At 34.8% G+C, this 20,623-nt stretch overlaps 1 protein-coding gene and 1 long non-coding RNA gene across 3 annotated transcripts in view; one reads left to right on the top strand and one right to left on the bottom strand.

Moving 5' to 3' along the window:
- Positions 1 to 36: 36 nt before the first annotated feature.
- On the bottom strand, positions 37 to 12,796 carry pcyt1ba (phosphate cytidylyltransferase 1B, choline a). 2 transcript variants are annotated; one of them, XM_005162665.6, is made up of 8 exons: positions 12,642 to 12,796; positions 10,046 to 10,145; positions 5,002 to 5,118; positions 4,765 to 4,916; positions 4,607 to 4,685; positions 4,392 to 4,507; positions 2,800 to 2,988; positions 37 to 1,845 (listed from the first exon to the last, which is right to left on the bottom strand). In XM_005162665.6, exons 1-8 carry the CDS (start codon positions 12,678 to 12,680, stop codon positions 1,633 to 1,635), a joined length of 1,005 nt encoding a protein of 334 aa, XP_005162722.1. In that variant the 5' UTR covers positions 12,681 to 12,796; the 3' UTR covers positions 37 to 1,632.
- Positions 12,797 to 16,887: 4,091 nt separating this feature from the next.
- Positions 16,888 to 20,623, top strand: part of LOC141380706 (uncharacterized) — a 64,053-nt gene continuing 60,317 nt past the window's right edge. Inside the window, exon 1 of the long non-coding RNA XR_012399403.1 lies at positions 16,888 to 17,005. This is a non-coding gene — a long non-coding RNA (uncharacterized lncRNA). The remainder of the gene's footprint in view (positions 17,006 to 20,623) is intronic.

Raw genomic sequence — 20,623 nt, 5'->3', positions numbered from 1 at the left:
CCAACCCTAAACCCAATCATCATCGTTATTAACATCTACACCTTCCCCAACCCTAAACCCAATCATCATCGTTAATAACGTCTACACCTTCCCCAACCCTAAACCCAATCATCATCATTAATAATGTCTGCACCTTCCCCAACCCTAAACCCAATCATCATCGTTAATAAAGTCTGCACCTTTCCCAACCCTAAACCCAATAATCATCGTTAATAACGTCTACACCTGCCCCAACCCTAAACCCAATCATCATCGTTAATATTGTCTACACCATCCCCAACCCTAAACCCAATCGTCATCGTTAATATTGTCTACACCTTCCCCAACCCTAAACCCAATCATCATCGTTAATAATGTCTAAACCTTCCCCAACCCTAAACCCAAACATCATCGTTATTAACATCTAGGCCTTCCCCAACCCTAAACCCAATCATCATCGTTATTAACATCTACACCTTCCCCAACCCTAAACCCAATCATCATCGTTATTAACATCTACACCTTCCCCAACCCTAAACCCAATCATCATCGTTAATAACATCTACACCTTCCCCAACCCTAAACCCAAACATCATCGTTATTAACATCTAGACCTTCCCCAACCCTAAACCCAAACATCATCGTTATTAACATCTAGACCTTCCCCAACCCTAAACCCAATCATCATCGTTATTAACATCTACACCTTCCCCAACCCTAAACCCAATCATCATCGTTAATACCATCTGCACATTCCCTAACCCTAAACTTAATCATTACAGTAATTTACGTCCACACCTACCACAACTCTAAATTGAACCATCATAGTTATTAACATCTACACCTACCCCAACCCTTAACCCAACCATCACAGTTATAAACGTCTACACCTTTCCCAACCCTAAACCCAAGCATCACAGTTTTTTAACGTACAGACAGAGTTGCGAAGGCTTTTATACTTGACGAGCTCACTATTGTTCTGTTATTTGCAACCACAGGGGTCGATGTAGGCTAACTAACTGTCATGACATAACGGATAAAGAATTCAGCGAGTTGCATGGTGGAGTTGCTAAATGAATGAATATAATTATATTTCAAATGAATTGGTTGTGGATAAATTTGGAGAAATCTCATTAGTTCAAATGTTCTCTGGTGAGTATTTCCGCCAACTTGCCAATAACATCTCGTTGTGACATCTGGCGTGGTTCAATGGGATCTCGATAACTGCAAGTTATGCTTCTCTAACTTACTACAAGTTACGACCCTTTGTGTCACGCCCCCATCTTGCAGTCTGCAGACAGATACACTTGAATGCAGTTAACCAATAAAACCTTACGGTAAATAATTAATTTTTAAGGGATTTGAGTGCTAACAACATATATAACGTGTTCAAAGAAAAGATGCAGACGATTCAGTGAATCCCCCTTCTGTTTATTAAGCTCCTCTCAGTATATATTCAGGGCTGCGATGGCTTTCAAAAAGTTTGCTGTAATACCAGCATAAATAAACAGGACTTGGACAAACCCTGTGCTGTGTACAGTACATTATTTTTAATTTCCCCATAAGAGTGTTTGACCTGTCATTCGCTGCCAGTGTGTGTGTGTGTGTGAAGGTAAAGTGCAGTCTGTTAGGTGTGTGAGTGATGGTTGATTCTCACTTCTCGTCCTCGTCACCTTCACTCATGCTGCTGATGGAGGCGGAGGCGCCCTTCGGGGATGAGGGTGGTGATGTTCGGGGCATTGCCCAGCGGGACGGGGGCGACGGGGAACGGGATGGAGAAAAGTCCCTTGGAGGGCTGCTGCTGGGTGAGCCACGCGGTGAAAAGGCCTGAATCATACGGCCGCTTCTTTCCTGAAACATCTGCTTCTGGAAACATTAAAAAAGAGCTGATTTAATTATTTGGCAGCTTGACTGGAGAATGGAAAACAAAAAGATTAGGTTTAGATTAGATAAGAATTGATCTCTCAATTCTGACTTTTCTTGATTCAGAACGGTGACTTTCACAATTGTATTTCACGATTTAGGGTTATTAAATGCAGTTAGATAAACTAAATATAAACTAAAAATTTTTAAGGAAAAACGTCGGAATTTTGGAAAAAACTCGTTGTTGTGATATTGTAAAACATCTGAATTGTGAGACATGAACTCAGAACTCTTCTAAAATAGACTCAATTGAGTAATTTTAAGTCAGAGTTATGAGAAATAACATGTCAACAAAATAAATAAATAAAAATAAATAAAAAATCTAGTGCTGGGCAGAGATTAATCGCATCCAAAATAAAAGTTTTGATATGTGTGTGTATTATTTACATATATTTATAACACACACATACAAAGAAACAAAACTACAAAACTCTTTTGTTAAATAGATAATTAAATGTATATATCAATTGTATCAAAGTTACAGATGATGCAATTCTGAAAAACAAAGTGTCTGATTTAACTATATAAAATACATAACATTGTTAACACATTAGTATTATTATTATTTGTACATTTTTGCAAAAAAAATTGCAATTACCCTGTTTTATCTATTTATTTAATAATGGGGGAATGACTGTCCATAATATACACAACCAATGGAAATTTGGGATCAGTGAGAAAAATTTAATCAAAGAAAGTAAAAACAATTCCAACAAATACTTGTAATGCTGTTTTAAACGTATATCATCAAAAGAAACGTAAAAGAAGTGGAAAATTTGCATTGAATCACAGGAATACGTTACATTTAAAGATGTATTTAAATAGAAAGAAATATATTAAATAGTTTTTTTATATTATTTTATTGACTGTATGTTTTATTAAATAAATAAGCTTTACCCATGTTCCATCTGGGCCAAAGAGCTCCAGGAAGTTCCCAATGAACTCTCTTGATTTCTCTTCCCACTTCTGGATCAGATCATGGCTCTTCTCCTCCACTCGGTACACAAAGTGCTTTGACTTTTCCTCTACGGTCCGCACTTTCTCCTTCATTCTGTCCACCTGATTCTGCAGACGATACTTCTTCTCCTGCCCAGAATGAGTTCAGTGAGCATTCTTATGTGTTATGTGATATTTAAAACACCTTTTACTTAAAGGAACACTCCACTTAAAAAAAAAAAAAAAAGCTGTACTTTATAAATATCCTAGTGTTAGTGATGGTGAAATGAAGCTTTCTGATCCAGGGAAACATTCTTCTCGGAAAAAGGTTTGTTACTTGAAGCTTTCCAAATCAGAGCTCGATGATGACATCTGCTGGTTAAAGTGTGGGAAAGCACTGTGTTGTAAAAATGTCAACGTTCACAACTGACTACCTCATTCATGTAGTAATACAACAAGAGTAATATCAACAAATTACTCAATTACTGTAATTGTTTACATATAAAGTATGTTACATTACATCACCAATGACTAGTGAAAAGTAGTCAAAAGTATTTACGTTTATAGTATTCTAATGGGTCGTATAACCACCCACTCATTCGAACAAGGGATTCCTGCATGGGAGGTGAATGTTCTAAGGAGGAGGCTATGAAAGTGAGACTTTGGGCAGCATTCATCAATGCAGGGCTTCAGGTACACACTATAACACAATATGCAGTGACCTTCTTTAAAAATAGTTGATACTAATAATACACTTTAGTATGGTTCAAAAGCTTTTTACAATAAATTGCTATTGTATTTTAGTTGAAGTACAGGTGTATGGGTGCTTTGAAACAGTAAAAACTTATTTAATCGATGCCTAATCTCTCAGTATACACTTTACTAACCCACTAGTATGCTTAAACATTTGAATTAAAGTTTGAGGGTTATAGGCTTCACTGCGAGATGTATCTTTTTTGATAAATGCTTCAAAGCCTCTGTTCACATTACATCACTATCTAGAGTTAAACAGTTGACTTGAACCATTTCTTAATCCAATTCTTAAACTTTAAGAGACTAAGCTTTTTTTTTTGAAAGCCTTTTTCAAAAAAAAAAAAAGGTGGAGTATTCCTTTAAGGACTATCAGAAGTGCCCAAACTTGGTCCTGGAGGGCCGGTGTCCAGCAAAGTTTGGTTCCAACCCCAATCAGATACACCTGGGTTAGCTAATCAAGGTCTTTCTAGACTTTCTAGAAACATCCCTGCAGGTGTGTTGAGGTAAATTGGAGTTAAAATCTGCAGGACACTGACCCTCCAGGACCGAGTTTGGACACCCCTGGACTACAAGTGCAACATTATTAAAATATTAATGAAAATAACTTTCCCTCCCTCAACATCTCTTCTCTGATTGGTGTTTTCTGGTGCGAGGTGGGACAATCCATCACTCGCAAGAGATTGACCGATAGCAAACCACAACCATCCAATCAATTCCAATGGGGAAACCAAATCCTGCCCTACAGTTTGCTGTAACTTCCATTTTATGCCAACTCGAAACACATCGGTGCAGTTACTTACATTAATGTAACTGACGTTCAGTTCTTTAGCGGTGTAGCCCCTCTGCAGGTTGCGTCTAGCATAGACGTCGTAGTCTCTCACTATCCGGGTGATCAGGTCAGACGTAGAGATCCCTTCTGTCCTTTTAGTGGGCACAAACATACCTGAGACACTCACACATGTTAGATCTGGCCTGAAACCAACATTCCCATGCTCTTAAGACCGCTTCTCTTTACCTGCCTCCTTAATATGCTTGTACACATCCTCAGATCCAGCGGAGGAGTATGGGATGTCATCGTGTGCCACAAAGTCAATCTAGGGAATACCAATTGGAGGGTTAACCATGGGGAATTATGGGTAGAATACTGTACTAGTACTTTACATGATAACTAACCTTGTGTTTTTCTAAAAAGTCTTGTGTCAGAGTCCAAGGAGCATCGCGCAAAACCTCGTCGACGTATCGGCAGTGTCTTAATGCCTCATAGCGCTCGTCTTCTGTCATGACGGTGAAGCCCTTGTACTTGTGTGTAAGTTCATCGCTGCATACTTAACATATATGTACATATGTCATATCAGTTGAGGACCACACGATTCATCGTATTGTGTATAGTATGTTGAAATGTGTCTGTACCTCCAACTATAAGGTAGGTGTTGGGGAACAGATTCTTAGCCTGCATGAGGGCACGAGCGTGACCGGAATGAAAGAGATCGAAGATGCCATCTGCGTAGACTCGCACCGGTCGGTCCACTGAAAACAGAGAATTATGAGATGTTTAGTCATTTGGAGATGTTAAGTTGCTTTAATGTGCATAAAAAGTTGTGTTGTATAATATTCCAAGGTTTGAGTTCGGTAAAGGTGAGAAGAAAAAACTTCCAAATGTTTAATATAAAGCTGCAACTCTAGACCCAAATTATGATTTATTTTATTTTTGACAAATCTGATTTGATTCATTTATTAATTCATTTTCCTTCGGCTTAGTCCCTTTATTCATCAGGTAGCCACAGCGGAATGAACCACCAACTTGTCCAGCATTTGTTTTACACAGCAGATGGCCTTCCAGCTGCAACCCAGTACTGGGAAACACCCATAAACTCGTGCATTCACACACACACACACACACACACACACACAAAGGCCAATTTAGTTTATTCAATTGATCTGTACCGCATGTCTTTAAATTGTGAGCGAAACCAGAGCACCCAAGGACACCCACGCGAACACGAGGAGAACATGCAAACTCCACACAGAAATGCCAACTGACCCAGCTGAGGCTTGAACCAGCGACCTTCTTGCTGTGAGGCAACAGTGCTAACCACCCCTGAGCCACCATGCTGCCCTCAAATCTGATTTCATTTATACATTCATTTTCTTTTCGGCTTAGTCTCTTTATTCATCAGGGGTCGTCACAGCGGAATGAACCGCCAACCTATCCAGCATATGTTTTACGCAGCGGATGCCCTTCCAGCTGCAACCCATACACACTCTTTTACAAACACTCATACAGTACGGCCAATTTAGCTTATTCAATTCATTTACACAAGCTTGTATTTGTACTGTGGGGAAAGACGGAGCACCTGCAGGAAACCCACGTGAACACGGGGAGAACATGCAAACTTCACACAGAAATGCCAACTGACCCAGCCAGGGCTCAAACCAGCAACCTTCTTGTTGTGAGGCGATCATGCTACCCACTGAGCCATTGTGACGGCCCCAAATCATCAAAACCTGTTTTTTATTTTATTTTATTTTATTTTTTTACAAATTTGAGTTTATATCTTGCTATTCTTACTGTTTTGTCTCTAAAAGGAAAGAAAAAAAGTCAAAATGATAACTTACAACTTGCCTTAAGGTTACACAACAAAACACATAACAGATTTCACAAAAACACAATAATCAGCACAACTTTGAATAAGAAATGTTTTATTTAATTATAAATGCTTTTAATTATAAATGCTTTGCTAATCACATTAATATTTTTAATATATTATTTAAAGAGAACCTATGATGAAAATCAACTTTTGTAAGCTGTTTGCACAGAACACTGTGTAGGTATAGTGTGTCCACAGTCATACTGGAGTGATATGAACAAATTAATTGACAGGTGCCATGTTTCTATAGTAACATGTACACAGAATTTTTTTTTGCAAATAAACTGGGATTTAAATATCTGTTCCAACTTTGATTTTATTTTAGTTTATACAGTAGATATAAAACATTTTTAAACAGAGCATTTTTGTAATAAAGAAAGTAAAATCGCTATCTAATTCTTAACTGATAAAATCACCACGGCCGCATGGTGTCAGTAAACGCTAATACAGTATGTGTGTTTGTGTGTGTGTGTGTGTGTGTGTGTGTGTGTGTGTGTGTGTATACGCTGCAAACGGCATTTGTGTGTGACTCATCATTTCAGAAAGGCTTGAATAAACTCCACCACAAATACATCAAATAAACTTACTTGGTTTTTTTGACTTGGTATTCATTACTTGGTGATGAGCTGTATTTTAGCTTCATCCGTGTCTGTCTTTATCACTGCTATTTATCTGCTGTAACGCAGGAGAAGCAGACAAGCACGTGGAAACGGTGGGTGGGGAGAAGCAGTCTATTTGGATTTAAAGCCACAGGATACAAAAACAGCTACATTGTAGTCAGACAACAAAATGGGTAGATTCTGGAGGCTATGATAAACTATACTAAATCTGATGAGTATTTTGAGCTGAAAATCAACAGACACATTCTGGAGACACCAAAGGCTTATTTTACATCTTGTAAATGGTGTAAAATAGGTGCCCTTTAGGAAAAACTGCAATTGTTTTTTTTACTGTATTAAAATTTGCAAACATAATGCCAGGTTCAGACAAAAAAATTGAAAGCTATGTTTGGAAGAGCTTCCATGCTCCTATGGGTCAGCATCACAAAACTGATAGATGGGGAAAACAATCTAGCAATTCTGTCAGGATGTTGTGAAGGATCCCATATGGCACAGGTGTCAACCTCAGCTCTGCACAGTTTAGTTCCAACCCTAATTAAACACACCTGATCAAACTAATTGAGTCCTTCAGGCTTGTTTGAAGCCTACAGGTAAGTGTGTTGGAGCAGGGTTGGAACTAAATTGTGCAGGGCTTCGGCCCTCCAGGAATTGAGTTTGACACCCCTGCTATATGGCATCAATTTTTGTACAATATGAAAGATAAAATAACTGATGTTTTGTCTCCAAAAGGAAAGAAAAAAGTCAAAATGATAACTTACGTCTTGCATTAAGGTTACACAACAAAACACATTACAGTTTTCACATAAAAAAATTCTGTTTTCAACAAGCATAATAAGAATTTTTTTTTAGCTTTGCAAATCACAAAAAATATATCATTAAAATATGTTAATTTTAAGAATCTTTCAATTGTATTTTTTACTGTATTAATAAAAATTTGTGAACATAATGTTTGGTTCAGAGTCAGATGCCTATTAGATGAGAAAAAAAGCATTTTAGCAATTCAGGATGTCTTATGGGATCATTTTTGTACACAATGACAGATGACAGATAACTACTGATTCTTGCCTCCTGAAGCCCATTGTCTTTATAAATAACCACGGCAGCACTGATCATGTAAAAAACAGACTGATATTAGTGTAAATCTGGAAAAAGACAGGAAACATTCTAAATATATTTGGACCGGTGGTAGGTCTCATTGAGATATGCTGTCTGTCATACGCTGTTTGGAGTTTTTCCACCGTCATCTCCATTTTTTTTTTACTCCTACAGCCTTAAAACAATCCATTTCTATGCCTTTAAGGACATCAAGCACCATTCATCCGTCTTGTTTTGAGTCTTCTCTGTTCATTGGCCAACTAAACTCTTTTTACGCCAGAGTTTTGTGGGCAGTGACTGTGTGAATCTGGGTCACAGAATGATCAGGGAATCCTGTCTGATTCCAGTGCTGGACTTTTCCTACAAGCGCTGTATTTTCCTCTGATACTGATTTCAGAGCATATTACGTCGTTTAACTCTTTAATGTTTGATGGGGTTTGTGAGAAGAGACCAAAAGATAAATTTTACATTCTTATTAGTAGTCTTTCAAATATATCTGCAGAGTTGTGTAACTATTTGATCATGGTCTTCTTTAGGAAATCAGCTACAGTGGATTTTAGAGTAAAGTTTCACTTCTCACAAAACTAAGTCTATAATTATGATGTATATTATACTGTTAAAATGTTATAGCACATTTTACACCCACAGCCACATGCACACACACACACACGCACACATTTTACATTTTTAAAGAGTACATTTTTCTAAGAATTTTCACAGGTGTAATATAATTAATTTTCACAGGTAGAAATATAATTAAATAATTATAATTAAAGTTATTTCATATAGTATTACTTTTTCAATCCAAAATATGTATTACTGTGAAATATTACTACAAACAAAAATGCAGTTTATGCAATTTAAAACGTATTTTATTAATTCAGTATATTGAATTTTCATCAGGGATGATGTCACATGATGCTTCTGAAATCATTCTGATATGCTAGTTATATTATATTATAATATTATATTATATTATGTTATATTATATTATGTTATGTTATATTATATTATATTATATTATATTGTGTTATATTTTATTATATTATATTATGTTATATTATATTATATTATATTATATTATATTATATTATATTATATTATATTATATTATGTTATATATGCACGTTATTTTATGTGCATATTATATAAAAATCTATATGTATTATATTACTATGAACAAATTAAAAATATAATACATAAAGATTATTATATATTATGCACATCATCTAACATCCATATATAATATAATATAAAATAATAAAATAAATATTACTGGCTAATAGTACTACTGCTAATACCATTATATTATTATGAATAAATGAAAAATATCAATATAATTATACAATACACTGTAAAAAAATACAGGGATCAGCACAATACATTCATGTTGTCCCAACACAAATGAAATAGGTTAACAAAATTAAGTGGATTGAACATAAAACAATAAAGTTGTCCCCAAACAAATGTCAAGAATAGTGTTGTTTCTGCTCATTTTAAATACGTAGCTTAAACAAAAATGACACATTTTTTTGAGCGAATGTATTACATTTATCAGATTTTCATGCACTATAAACATATCCTTACTTAATATACTCTGATCTGAAAACAGTGGTGCTGCTTACTATTTTTGTGAAAACTGTGGTGATGAACTGTGTTTTATTTTACAGGAATCTTTAATAAAACATGTTAAAAAAAAAAGAACAAAAAGTATTATTTGGTAAAAGAAAAGCTTACTGTGCCTCAAATATTTTGACAATACTGTATACGTTTATTGGTGTACAAAATTATGCATATCATATTACTTTCAAGATATTTTACTGAAATATATTTGAGCTGAGCTACAGTAACTTTTAATCCTTCTCAAATCAACAGATATGTTCAAAATCAAACAAAAGTGCTCAGGAGTAACATAAATAATGTGTCGGTACTCTTTGGGTAGGGGATTCATCAGAATAAACAGCAAATATCAGTCCAAGGCACTCAGAAAGATATGTTTTTTACTGTATATATGTATTGTTTGTATTTTATATTGTTTTTGTAGCATATAGTGTAACAGGAATAGTTGTTTTGTAATGATACTCAACTGACCTGGCGTTCCATGGCTAGCTTGATCTACAGTCAGCTTTTCATGTGGCGCTCGACACTCACAACTCGTCTCTGGAGTAAATATGGCCGGTTCTATAAGAGTCTGGGGAGAAAATTGAAGATGTGATGAGAAATAAATAGACATTGCTGCTTTCCAAATACAATAATTTTTAAGTCGAATCCCACTGACTTGAGATCTGATTTACCCTCTTCAAAAATGTTTCCCTTTTTGCACTAATAGAGGTTATTATCTGGCATATTGATTTCAAGACTATCTGTGTAACAGCCTCTTTACGCCGGATATTGATTTGTCCAGTAGACGGTTCTCTAATGTCACTGAGTAAAGACAAATCGTCCGTCCAGCAGTACAGAGCAGGGCAGATTCAGACATACAGAACATGGATATTTCAATCTGTTCAATCCACCTAGAGTTTTACAGTAGGGATACTGTAACCTGTGCTTCTGAATTAACATTTCAACGCACTGTTAGATAACAGTGATGCTGCATTTTAGAGGAGTCTATAAATATTGAATGGGGAAGAATGGTTTTCAAAAATTGTACAAGCATTTTACTTCAATGTTTTTCTTAGGCTGAAGTCAAGAATAATTATCAACTAACCTGATTCTGAAAAAAGAATTAAATATTAAAATAATACGTAAAGGTAGCATGCAAATAATAGTAAATTAAATTTTTTGTTCACTTATTTACAAGCAGATATCTGAAATATATAATAAGAAAAAAATCTAAAGCTTAAAAGAATAAAATATGTTATGAAACAGCAAAAATGAAAAAATTGTCAAATAAAAATACAAAATGTGATTTTTATTTTGTTCTCGTTTACTTAAAAGAAATAGCAAACATATTTAATGTACTCATAATTACGAAAAAATGATAAATCTAAAATTGAATTAATCATTTTTTGATTATTATATAAAAGTGTATTTAATGTTTACTTTTTATTGAGCTTTGCCCACCTTCTGAGATCACTTACTGTTAACAATACATGTTCTTGATAATTTAGGTAATGTATTATCTTTTTATTATTATTATTATTCATTAACAAAATAAAAAAATTGAAAAAGGCAGCAGAAAACTAATAAAACTGTTAACATTTACTTCATTCTCACTTTAAAATGTTCTTATTATTTTAACTGTTTTGAATCCAAAACCAGTGATGCTTTTTAAAAAGTCCTAATGAAGTTTTGAATGAAAACCTTTAGACAATTACTCTCAGATATATTGTCATAACCTCCTAGTATGTCAAATAAACCCAGTCTGTTTACATATGCATGTGTTTGGAACCATCTGGTGTGGTTAAAATGCGTTCTGCTGAAACACTAGGACTGGGCAATCATTCGAAAAGTAATCGAAATCGACATTCAGAACCTACTGTATAATCAATCAAATTTTTCCAGGTCGCTTTTTTCGATTACTTTCCCTACCGCATTGTATCATGTGACCCTGCTAAAGGCTTTGCAGCTACATCTGATCTCTAGTCAAGTGGAGCCATTCTTGAGCCTTGATGCTCCAGAGATGCCTTGAGACAGAATAATTTCTATTACATTAATGTTATTATTTACATTAAAATATTTGTGTACAGAAGATGCAATAAATGCACTGTTCAAAATATTATTTACAAGATATGCAAGAGCTCTTTTATTTAGAAAAGATACTGCTTATTTTCTACTTTTAACATGAAAATCATTTAAATAATTATTTCTTTTGTTTTCAAAAGTAGCAGTTATTATATTAATTTTTTTTTTTGGAAAAAAATGACCGCTGGTTTTAGGTCATTTGTGTTTTAATTTCAATTGCTCAATGTTGATGTTCACTAAATAAGCATATATAGAAGATATTGTGTGAATCCTTTAGTTATTAAGTCATGCACACTTCATTTAAAAAATCTCTGACTTAATACATATGAAAGCAATGCTTATTTACTGTACAAAACTTGTCAGTGAACTATGAAGGCAATCGTAATAGAGTTTAAATATATAATTGATCTGGATTTTGATTTTAGGCCAAATCGCCCAGCCCTATGAAACACATTTCAAAAATATGAAAAATTCATTTAGATTTTAGCCTTCCAGTGCTTTTAAGAACAATACTCCCCATCAATCTGTTCAGGGAATAACCACTAAGAGCTTCTTATTGTCAGCCAACATGAAAAACCTACATTCTGGTGCATTCATATCTAAAATAAACATGCAGTGTAGGTGTAACTTCTAATTACTCATTGGAGCAAAAACAAATATATCTCCACAGTGAATTGATGCATAATTCACTCCCATAGGAAAAAAGAAGGATGCTGTGGACCTTTCCCAGAATTCAACACAAGGTGAGAAGGAGGAGCAACATCACAGAAGGGCAGATAAACGCAGACTCAGACATTAACATTGACTCTCCCATTTAAAACCAACATCTGCCAGAGGATTAAAAGAGCTCAAAGCTGCATCAAGCGCTTTAAAATGCAGTTTCGCAAGCTCGACGTCACCATGACAGCGCACAAAAAGACCAAAACAACATGTCAAAACAAAGAGAAAGTGAGCCGACCGTTTTCTCGTTTCACATACACCCTCACCGACTCGTATTTCTCACCGTTCGTGGCAGCGGACAGGTATGTTCCAGCTCCTCCATGATTTCTGGAGGTTCTGAGGTAAAATAGGTTGTGTGACTCCACCTGTACCTGACTCAGCATCAGTTTGGAGCCGCTAGCAGAGCCTCGGTTAAGGATGCTCTACTCCAGCCAGACTGTCTAAGTCACCGCCCACTTTTGCTTCTCTCAGCATCTTAAACCCGCCCCTTCTCGCCTGTGCTGACCAATAGGAAGCGGCGCGCTCCACTCACACTGGAGCGCTCAACGATGGAAGAGTCTGTTGGCGAGGGCGGTGGCAAGTCTGAGGAGGACCAGTTAGCAGGCGTGTCCTACTGTCTAACTAGCATACGCGCTTGTGATTGGCTTAGCAGGCTGTAGCGCCATCATTGTGCAGCTTCTGTGATTCTTCCTTCATCATTGTGCTGCATCAAAGAGGTTGATTTTAACAAGTTATTCCAAGAGGGATATTTTATTGGAATTTTTTATTATGGCAGGCTGCTACCATACAAATATGATATTGAAAAATTTTCATATAAAGTAAGAGAAATTCAAAAATGTAAAGATTTTACATAAACTATACCCAACCAACGTGTTTCCAAATTTTCAGATATTGAGAAAGCAATGAGGAATCCTTTTGTCACTTATATTTGTTGATTGTCATAGTGCGCAACTATTTTGCAAATAATTTTTCGGATTATGTTAAAAATAATATGTTCATAACATTGAATGCAAAAAAAAATTGTTGTTTTGAAAATGTTGATAAAAATGTACAATTTTATTAATTTTATTATTTTGAAATGGTTTATTCACAAATGTAGACTTTATTACTGTGTTAATAAAGTATCTCAAAGCTGTAAAAAAATGTAAAAGTTCTGTCTATTGTAAGCTATTATGAATCTGTTTTTCGCGTCTTGTAAATGTCTTCCATTTGTTTTTTTTCTGTTTTGTTTCGGTTATCTTTGGACTTTTTGTTTGTTGCCTGTTTTTGTTGTATTTGTAAATTACTAATGCATTATAAAAAAAAAATAGAAAAAAGTGGTTTTACATCGGCGGATAGAGATGGAGTTAGTTTTAGTTCTTTGATTTAACTTCTTTAAACAAAAAGAGCGTTGTAGAGTTCATTTACAAACTTATTTGTATTTTAGTTGGTCAGGCTGCAAATATCGTGAATAGTGATGCCATTTGTAATCATAATGGATAGATTATAGGGGTTTTAAATCCAGTTCAAAGCATTAAAACACACACACACACACACACACACACACACACACACACACACACACACACACACACACACAAACGTCTGTGTGTTAACGCTGAGTGCCAAATCTAAAGAAATACTTGCATATTTATTATTCCTAAAAAAATGCATATAAAATTATCTATGATGTGATCTTTTGCAGTCAATGTTTGAAATAAAAGTTATAAATAAATAAACAATAAATCAAAGTTTTGTAATAGTTAAATCTGTGGTTTTAAATCTATTTTATTCTGGAAAGTTCAGTATGGCAGATTGATACATCTTACAATTTGATATGTGTGTAAGATGATTTAACATCTTAAAATTTAAGACACGTGTGTCTGAAGAGTTTATTAGCAAACTATTAATTTTTTTTAGAAATCATGTATTTACATTGAGCATTTAAGAGTTCAATATACACTACCAGTCAAAAGTTTGGAGTCAATATGATTTTTAAATGTTTTAAAATAAGCTTATCCTGCTCACCAAGGCTGCATTTATTTCAGCAAAAATACAGTAAATATTGTGAAACGGTTTTGCAGTATAGAGTAAATGTTTAAAAGTGGCTTATAATTTTATTTAAGAATTTATTCCAGTGGTTTTGAAGATGAATTTTCAGCTTCATTAATCCCGTTCTCAGAGTCATGATCCTTCAGAAATCACTCTAATATTAATTATTATTATTAATATTATTAATATTAATATTAATAATGGTAATAATAATAGTAATAAAAGCAATAACATTAACACTGAGTGCTAAAGCTAAAAATACTTGCATATTTATTATTTATAAAAAATATATAAAAATAATTACATATCATATGATCATTCGCAGTCTGTTTGAAAACTCAGAAAAAAATGAAAGTTTTGTAATGGTTAATTCTGTAGTTTAAAATGGATTTTATTCTGAAAAGTTTGACAGTATGGCAAATTTAAACATCTTACAATTTAAGACACTCATACGGACCTAAGACACGTAATTAGGACGTGTGAATTTTTTATAGACACATTTTTTATTAATGATATATATAACGATTTGGTGAAACCCTAACCCTATATTAAATATCACAAATCGATCACAAATAGATAGAATATCACAATATCAGTATTTTAAATACTCTGCAGCTTTATGCATCTTTAGTATGCAGATTAAAGCCTCCACATGATTTACTTCAGTCCAGCAAACGTTTTAAGAACACTTCAGTTGTTCTCCACTTGGTGGCACCATTGTTTCAGTTTTAGGTAGTGCTTTTACGTGGATAAAGTGTTTATTTATTAATATAAAAAGTTAAAATCCTAACGGAGAAATCAAGACCTGGAATTTACATAACAAATCTAGAAGCATCTCATGCAATATGTTAATATTTTCCCACAAAACTTTCATGCAATGCTGTCAACCCCTTGCCTATTAAACAACAAACCTGTAAATTTGGATTTATGTTTCAGTGTCCTTTAATGATCCTCTTTCATAACAAACTAAATTAAGGGAATAACACTAGCGCCATTCAGCACAGTCATGTAGGCTTCTTTGACTGCCGATGTGCATCTCTATGGAGTGCCAGTGGGTTTCTTTCATTCAGCACAGGTAATTATTTCGGTGACCGGACTGAGCAGAAGAGCTTGGAGAGCTTTGAAGAATCACCTCTCACCCTCAGAGAGGCACGGTGTGGTCCAGGAGAGCTGGCCAGAGAGATGTGATTTCCTCTCATGAGTTTCCTCCTCATCAGCATGAAGATTCAGTCTCATTTTCCTCTCAGACCCAGGCTATGTACTTTTGACTGCCGTTTCCCCCCCGAGACTCAGACGGCAGATTTCCATCGATGTGTCCGTGGCTAATAGATTCTCCTCCGACTGCTCGTGAAGCAGCTGTGCTCAAGCTCGAAAAGGTTATCGGTCTGTGTCATAATCAAAAAGAAAATAAACGGAAAGATCATTTACAAAGATAAGAGACTCTCTCCTTAAGACACTGAGAGGATTTGGGGGGAAACATTTTTTTTGAGCCAATTGCAATGAGACATAAGTGTGCTGATTCAAGGTTAAGGATATTCTCTTTGATCTTTCTTGAATGCTGAGATTCCCTTGAGTATTGTTTGACGTAATACGAAGGCTTGAATAACTTCATTTAAGTGACATTCATTTCATTCTGGTCTCTCAAAGGTTTTCATGCAAACTAATTAATTTTTTCATCAACAGGCAAAATTGCACACTGGGAAGAAAATGCATGCACTCGTATACTTGCTAATCAATCTAAATGTTAATTAGCATCCACTTTCTTAAACGAGTATATTAATTCAAGACACATTTTAGGAAAAACAAACAAGGTTTTAGTCGTTAAGACGTGCTGGCCACAAATGTATCATGGTTTTATTAGGCTAACTTCGTTTATGCAAATTATCAATAGGCCTACAAAAAAACATACACAACAATAAAAACATGGTTTATTTTAGAAACGATTTTTGTGTGCATGTGCTGTTTTTTGCTCATTGCAAATATTTATTTTTAAAGACTCTTTCCGCACCTTGCATCGTTCAGCCAGTAGGTGGAGAAATCAGAACGAGTCATTGAATCATTCACGAACCAATTCGTTCAAAGCACTGATTCTCTCAGGAGCAAGGCAAACGGTCAATTCTGCGAGTCTTTGTTAATAATATTCTGTCTGCAGCCAAAATAACGGCTTAACATTACAACAATTAAAACATTGTTAATTTTAGTAGGCCCAAGTGTGGGAATTCTTATTTATTTTTTTCTCTTTTATCGTTCAGTTAGTGGAGAAAGATGAACGAGTTATTGAATTATTTACGAACCAATTCGTTCAGCACTGATCCATTCAGGATCGAGGCAAACGGCCGATTCTGCAAGACTTTGTTACTAAAAAATATTCTCTGTTCAGTCAAAAAGCAGCTTAAATTTACAATAACAAAAACTGTTAATTTTAGTATGGCTAAGTGGGGGATTTTTTTGTTTATATTTCCCCTCTGTTTAAGGACTCTTTTGGCTTGTTAAAGGTTGACGAGTCAATGAATCGTTTACGAACCAATTCGTTCAAAGCACTGATTCATTCCAGATCATCATGGCTTTCAACTGACTATCATGTCTGCTCAGCCAAAAAGATACAACGCAGCCTCTGTAAGTACCTCAGTCTCAGTTATATTTAAGCTGTTTTATCTAGTGCACTCACTGCAGTTCAAATAGGAAATTATGTCCGTGGGTCAGTCAATTTTGGTGCTTTCAGTTTAAGCAGAAATATAAAACGTTCGGACCCTCAACTAATTTTTTTACATATTTTGACATGAGGCAGATCTCACGCGGTGTTTCCTCACTTCTTTTCAGGGACAAATCAGTTGTCCTTTTCACAAATGGGTCTCCATTCAATTTCCAAAAGATAACATTGGCTCACGATACTTTTAATTTAGGCTACACTCTTAACTTCTTTTCACAACTTCTACAAAATCATGTTGCGAGAAATATAGTTTGAACCATGTTTATAATGACCAATCATGTGTTTTTGTTAGCCTATGCTAACATAAAATGTTTAATAGCATTATAGCTAAAAATATGTTCACAAATAATGTTTATTGTACATCTAATTACATAAAATTATGTGTTTTATATTATACTATATACTATACTTTGCCTGTCTTATCTCCTTCTGAGCTAACTTAATTGGTCCAATCTGCACCATTCTCATGGTCACTAAAACCCATCTCATCATCACTTTCATCTGCAGCATGAGCCAGTTCTGTCCTTTTCTTCTTTCACTAACCATAGAACATGGTGGTCCTCACTAATACACTGTTCTATGTATTTATAACTAATCAAAAGTAGTATTGCCATTAAAACTACATTTTATTAATAATGCAAATGTCATTAACATATGACTAATCAACATTATATTCCACTATTCCATTTGGAAACACATACATTTGATCGATTCACAAAAAACTAACTTGTCAAAACTTTTTTTAAGCATATGTCATCATAGCTTACTGGAGGTGATGTTTCAGATTTTTTTGTAGATCTGACATGAGTTGATCCTTTGTTTTCATTGACGTTTTTATTTGCATTCAGATAGCAACTACTCACAATAAACGTCAATCTGTCAGAAATCGCACCACAGAAAACACTGCAAATCATGTGACTTAACCAAAGCACATCATTGGCTAAAGGTCTTCTCATTTTAACAAAAAATTAGAATGTTGGTTTAGTGTGTGTATGCGAGAGTGGGTGTTTTCCAGTACTGGCTTTGCTGCTGGAAGGGCATCCGCTACTTAAAACATATGCTGGAATAGTTGACGGCTCATTCCGCTGTGGCAACCACTGATAAATAAGGGACTAAGCCAAAGGAAAATTAATGAATGAATGAGTTTTTAGTTTTTATTTACTAAAATAACCTTGATCTGTTATTCAGAGAACTGCTGTATTTTTATTAATCAAACAAACATGTACAAAATGGACCCAAATTCATTTCTGTTTTATTTTTTGGTAATCAACAACATGCCGCAGTGCTGTTTCTAGAACTAAACTTGTAATTATATTCTGATCATTTCTCTTTTTTGACTATGCAGTCAAAGTTGGACACTATTGCAAGACAAGAAGCGGATGTCAGAGAATTATGATGTGAATTCATCTTGACATGCTTGTCTACAAAGACTGCCTTGATTCCCAATGTATTGTCAGACCTATGTATAGCAATGCAGACAATATATATTTAGAGCAAAAAAAAAAGCAAAAAAAAAAAAAAAGCCATGGAATCCAAGCTGTCTCGGTTTGAGGAGCTCTGCGGGGAAGTGCGCACATGGACAATTGATGTAGTTAAGGATCGCAGCTAGCCACAATCAATTCATTAACGGGCCCAATATAGAGCCCTGGAAATAAATCTCATGTCAAACCAAGAGTAATTTCCTGTCTATACGGCCCTGATTGCATATGCTCTGTGTGAAAATATTTGCTTAATTATGACCGACGTCTGGCTTCACTTCAGCATTGTCATATGATAAAGCAACAAGCAGAGAGCATCACATGCCATTTGTTTGATGAGAGCCCCAAAGCGCACAACATCCATCTAATTGTTTACTATAGATAGCTTACAGGTACGTGAAGAATCTTGTTACAGCACCCAAAGCCGTGATTCTGCGTTTAACAATGTCAACAGATCACCAAATGGCTCTGTTTTATTTTGGGCTTCACTAATTACAGCCGGTGTTTGAAGCGTCCTGTGAAAGTGAAGCTTCTGACAGCTATGGAAATGGAAACAGGAATGGCGCTCTTCTTGTGTACGCCTTCAGGTAGAGAATTTTAATGAGAGGTGAGCGCAATATTAACAGTTCAAAATAGTTTTCTTTAAGGTCTCATGTTCGGTTGTTTTGGTGATGGAGAATTCAGTTTTTATTTTGTCATTTTGAGAACATGTGAATGAGTTTCCAAGATTTGAAATCCCGGTTAAATTTCCCTTAGGTATTTCCAATTTTATTGGATGTATGTATCGCAGATGTAGAGTTATTAAGTTAGTTCACCCCAAAATGAAAATTCTGTCATTTACGGTTTTTGTCATTTAGATTCATGTTTTTTTATGAAATATGAGAGATACTGTACCTATCCCTTCAATGAAAGTCTACTGCACCAAAACTATGATGTTTTAGCTTTTCTGTTACATGCCAATAGTGTTTAGGCCTGAAAATCAGAATTTATTGCAATGGCAAAAAGTGGTTTTAAAAAATGAGACCGTTATCTATAAACAAAGTGATTTTGAGAAAACTGACATTACACTTAATCATGTAATGATTCCTGATCTCACAAGGAAATGTAGCTATTTTACGTTATGTCAGTTTACTGGCTAATTCGTAAAAAGTTCAGTCGTACGAAAATCATATGGTTTTAAAAAGGGAGGGATGGCACCCAACCTCAGCCCTAAACCATACTGTCATTAGGAGATAAGCAAATCATACGAATTAGTCACCAAATCAAAAAGTTACAAATTGCCATGATGTATCATTGAATGATTCACTTAATTCAAAATTTGATTAGATTTCCATTTCTGATTTATTGACTCTGTATTCACACTTACGAACAGTAGTGATATTGAGTTTCCTCTGTAACTTAGCTTGTTATATTATTATGATTTGTATTGTGTCGAGGCGAGATTTTAAAAAAATTCTAAAGTCTTGAGAGATTTATTCATCTAATCTCTTACTCTAATTGTATTGCATCCCATTAAATTTGAATTGATTTTCATCTGGTTCAGATCATCGTTGCATCCTTAGTCACGTTCACTGCAAGCGCAAAATTCTCAGATGCATTTTTTTGCAAAAAGACATGAATGATACAGTAATTTTACATGATTTCATGAATGTAAATGGTATAATTTTGACAACATCTTTTCACAAATCATTTTGGTACATACTCTGAACGTTGACTTTTTTATTTGCATATTAACATTAATCAAAAGCTCAGCCATATGCATGAAAGCAAACATCACTGCTTCTTGCAGTAATTGATGCACATAAAAAAATTTTATTCCTCATTGATTTCACATCATGCAAGCATGCTCGAACTGTGATCCAATTTGAAGGCTGTAAACACTGTTATCACATTAAGGTTCATATAGAAGCCTAAATTAACAAATTTTCTAACCCCATATCCTAAAAACAAATGATGCTGACAAGAGTTTGGTTGTCCGCACCGGAAGCAAACACCAGAGGTGCTTATTAAATAGCAAATAATATAATTATTACGAACTTAAACATT

Source organism: Danio rerio, chromosome 24 (assembly GCF_049306965.1).
Source record: "Danio rerio strain Tuebingen ecotype United States chromosome 24, GRCz12tu, whole genome shotgun sequence".
In the NCBI taxonomy this organism is placed as follows: Eukaryota; Metazoa; Chordata; class Actinopteri; order Cypriniformes; family Danionidae; genus Danio; species Danio rerio.
This window is presented reverse-complemented; position numbering and strand designations above follow the sequence as displayed.

Bases quoted from the DNA above. Each gene is read 5' to 3' on its own strand.
- pcyt1ba (XM_005162665.6), bottom strand. From the start codon at position 12,680: ATGGAGGAGCTGGAACATACCTGTCCGCTGCCACGAACG. The intron at 4,686-4,764 runs GTTAGTTATCAT...GGTATTCCCTAG, and splicing joins ACTTTTTAGAAAAACACAAG to ATTGACTTTGTGGCACACGA. The intron at 1,846-2,799 runs GTAAAGCTTATT...TAATGTTTCCAG, and splicing joins TTGGCCCAGATGGAACATGG to AAGCAGATGTTTCAGGAAAG.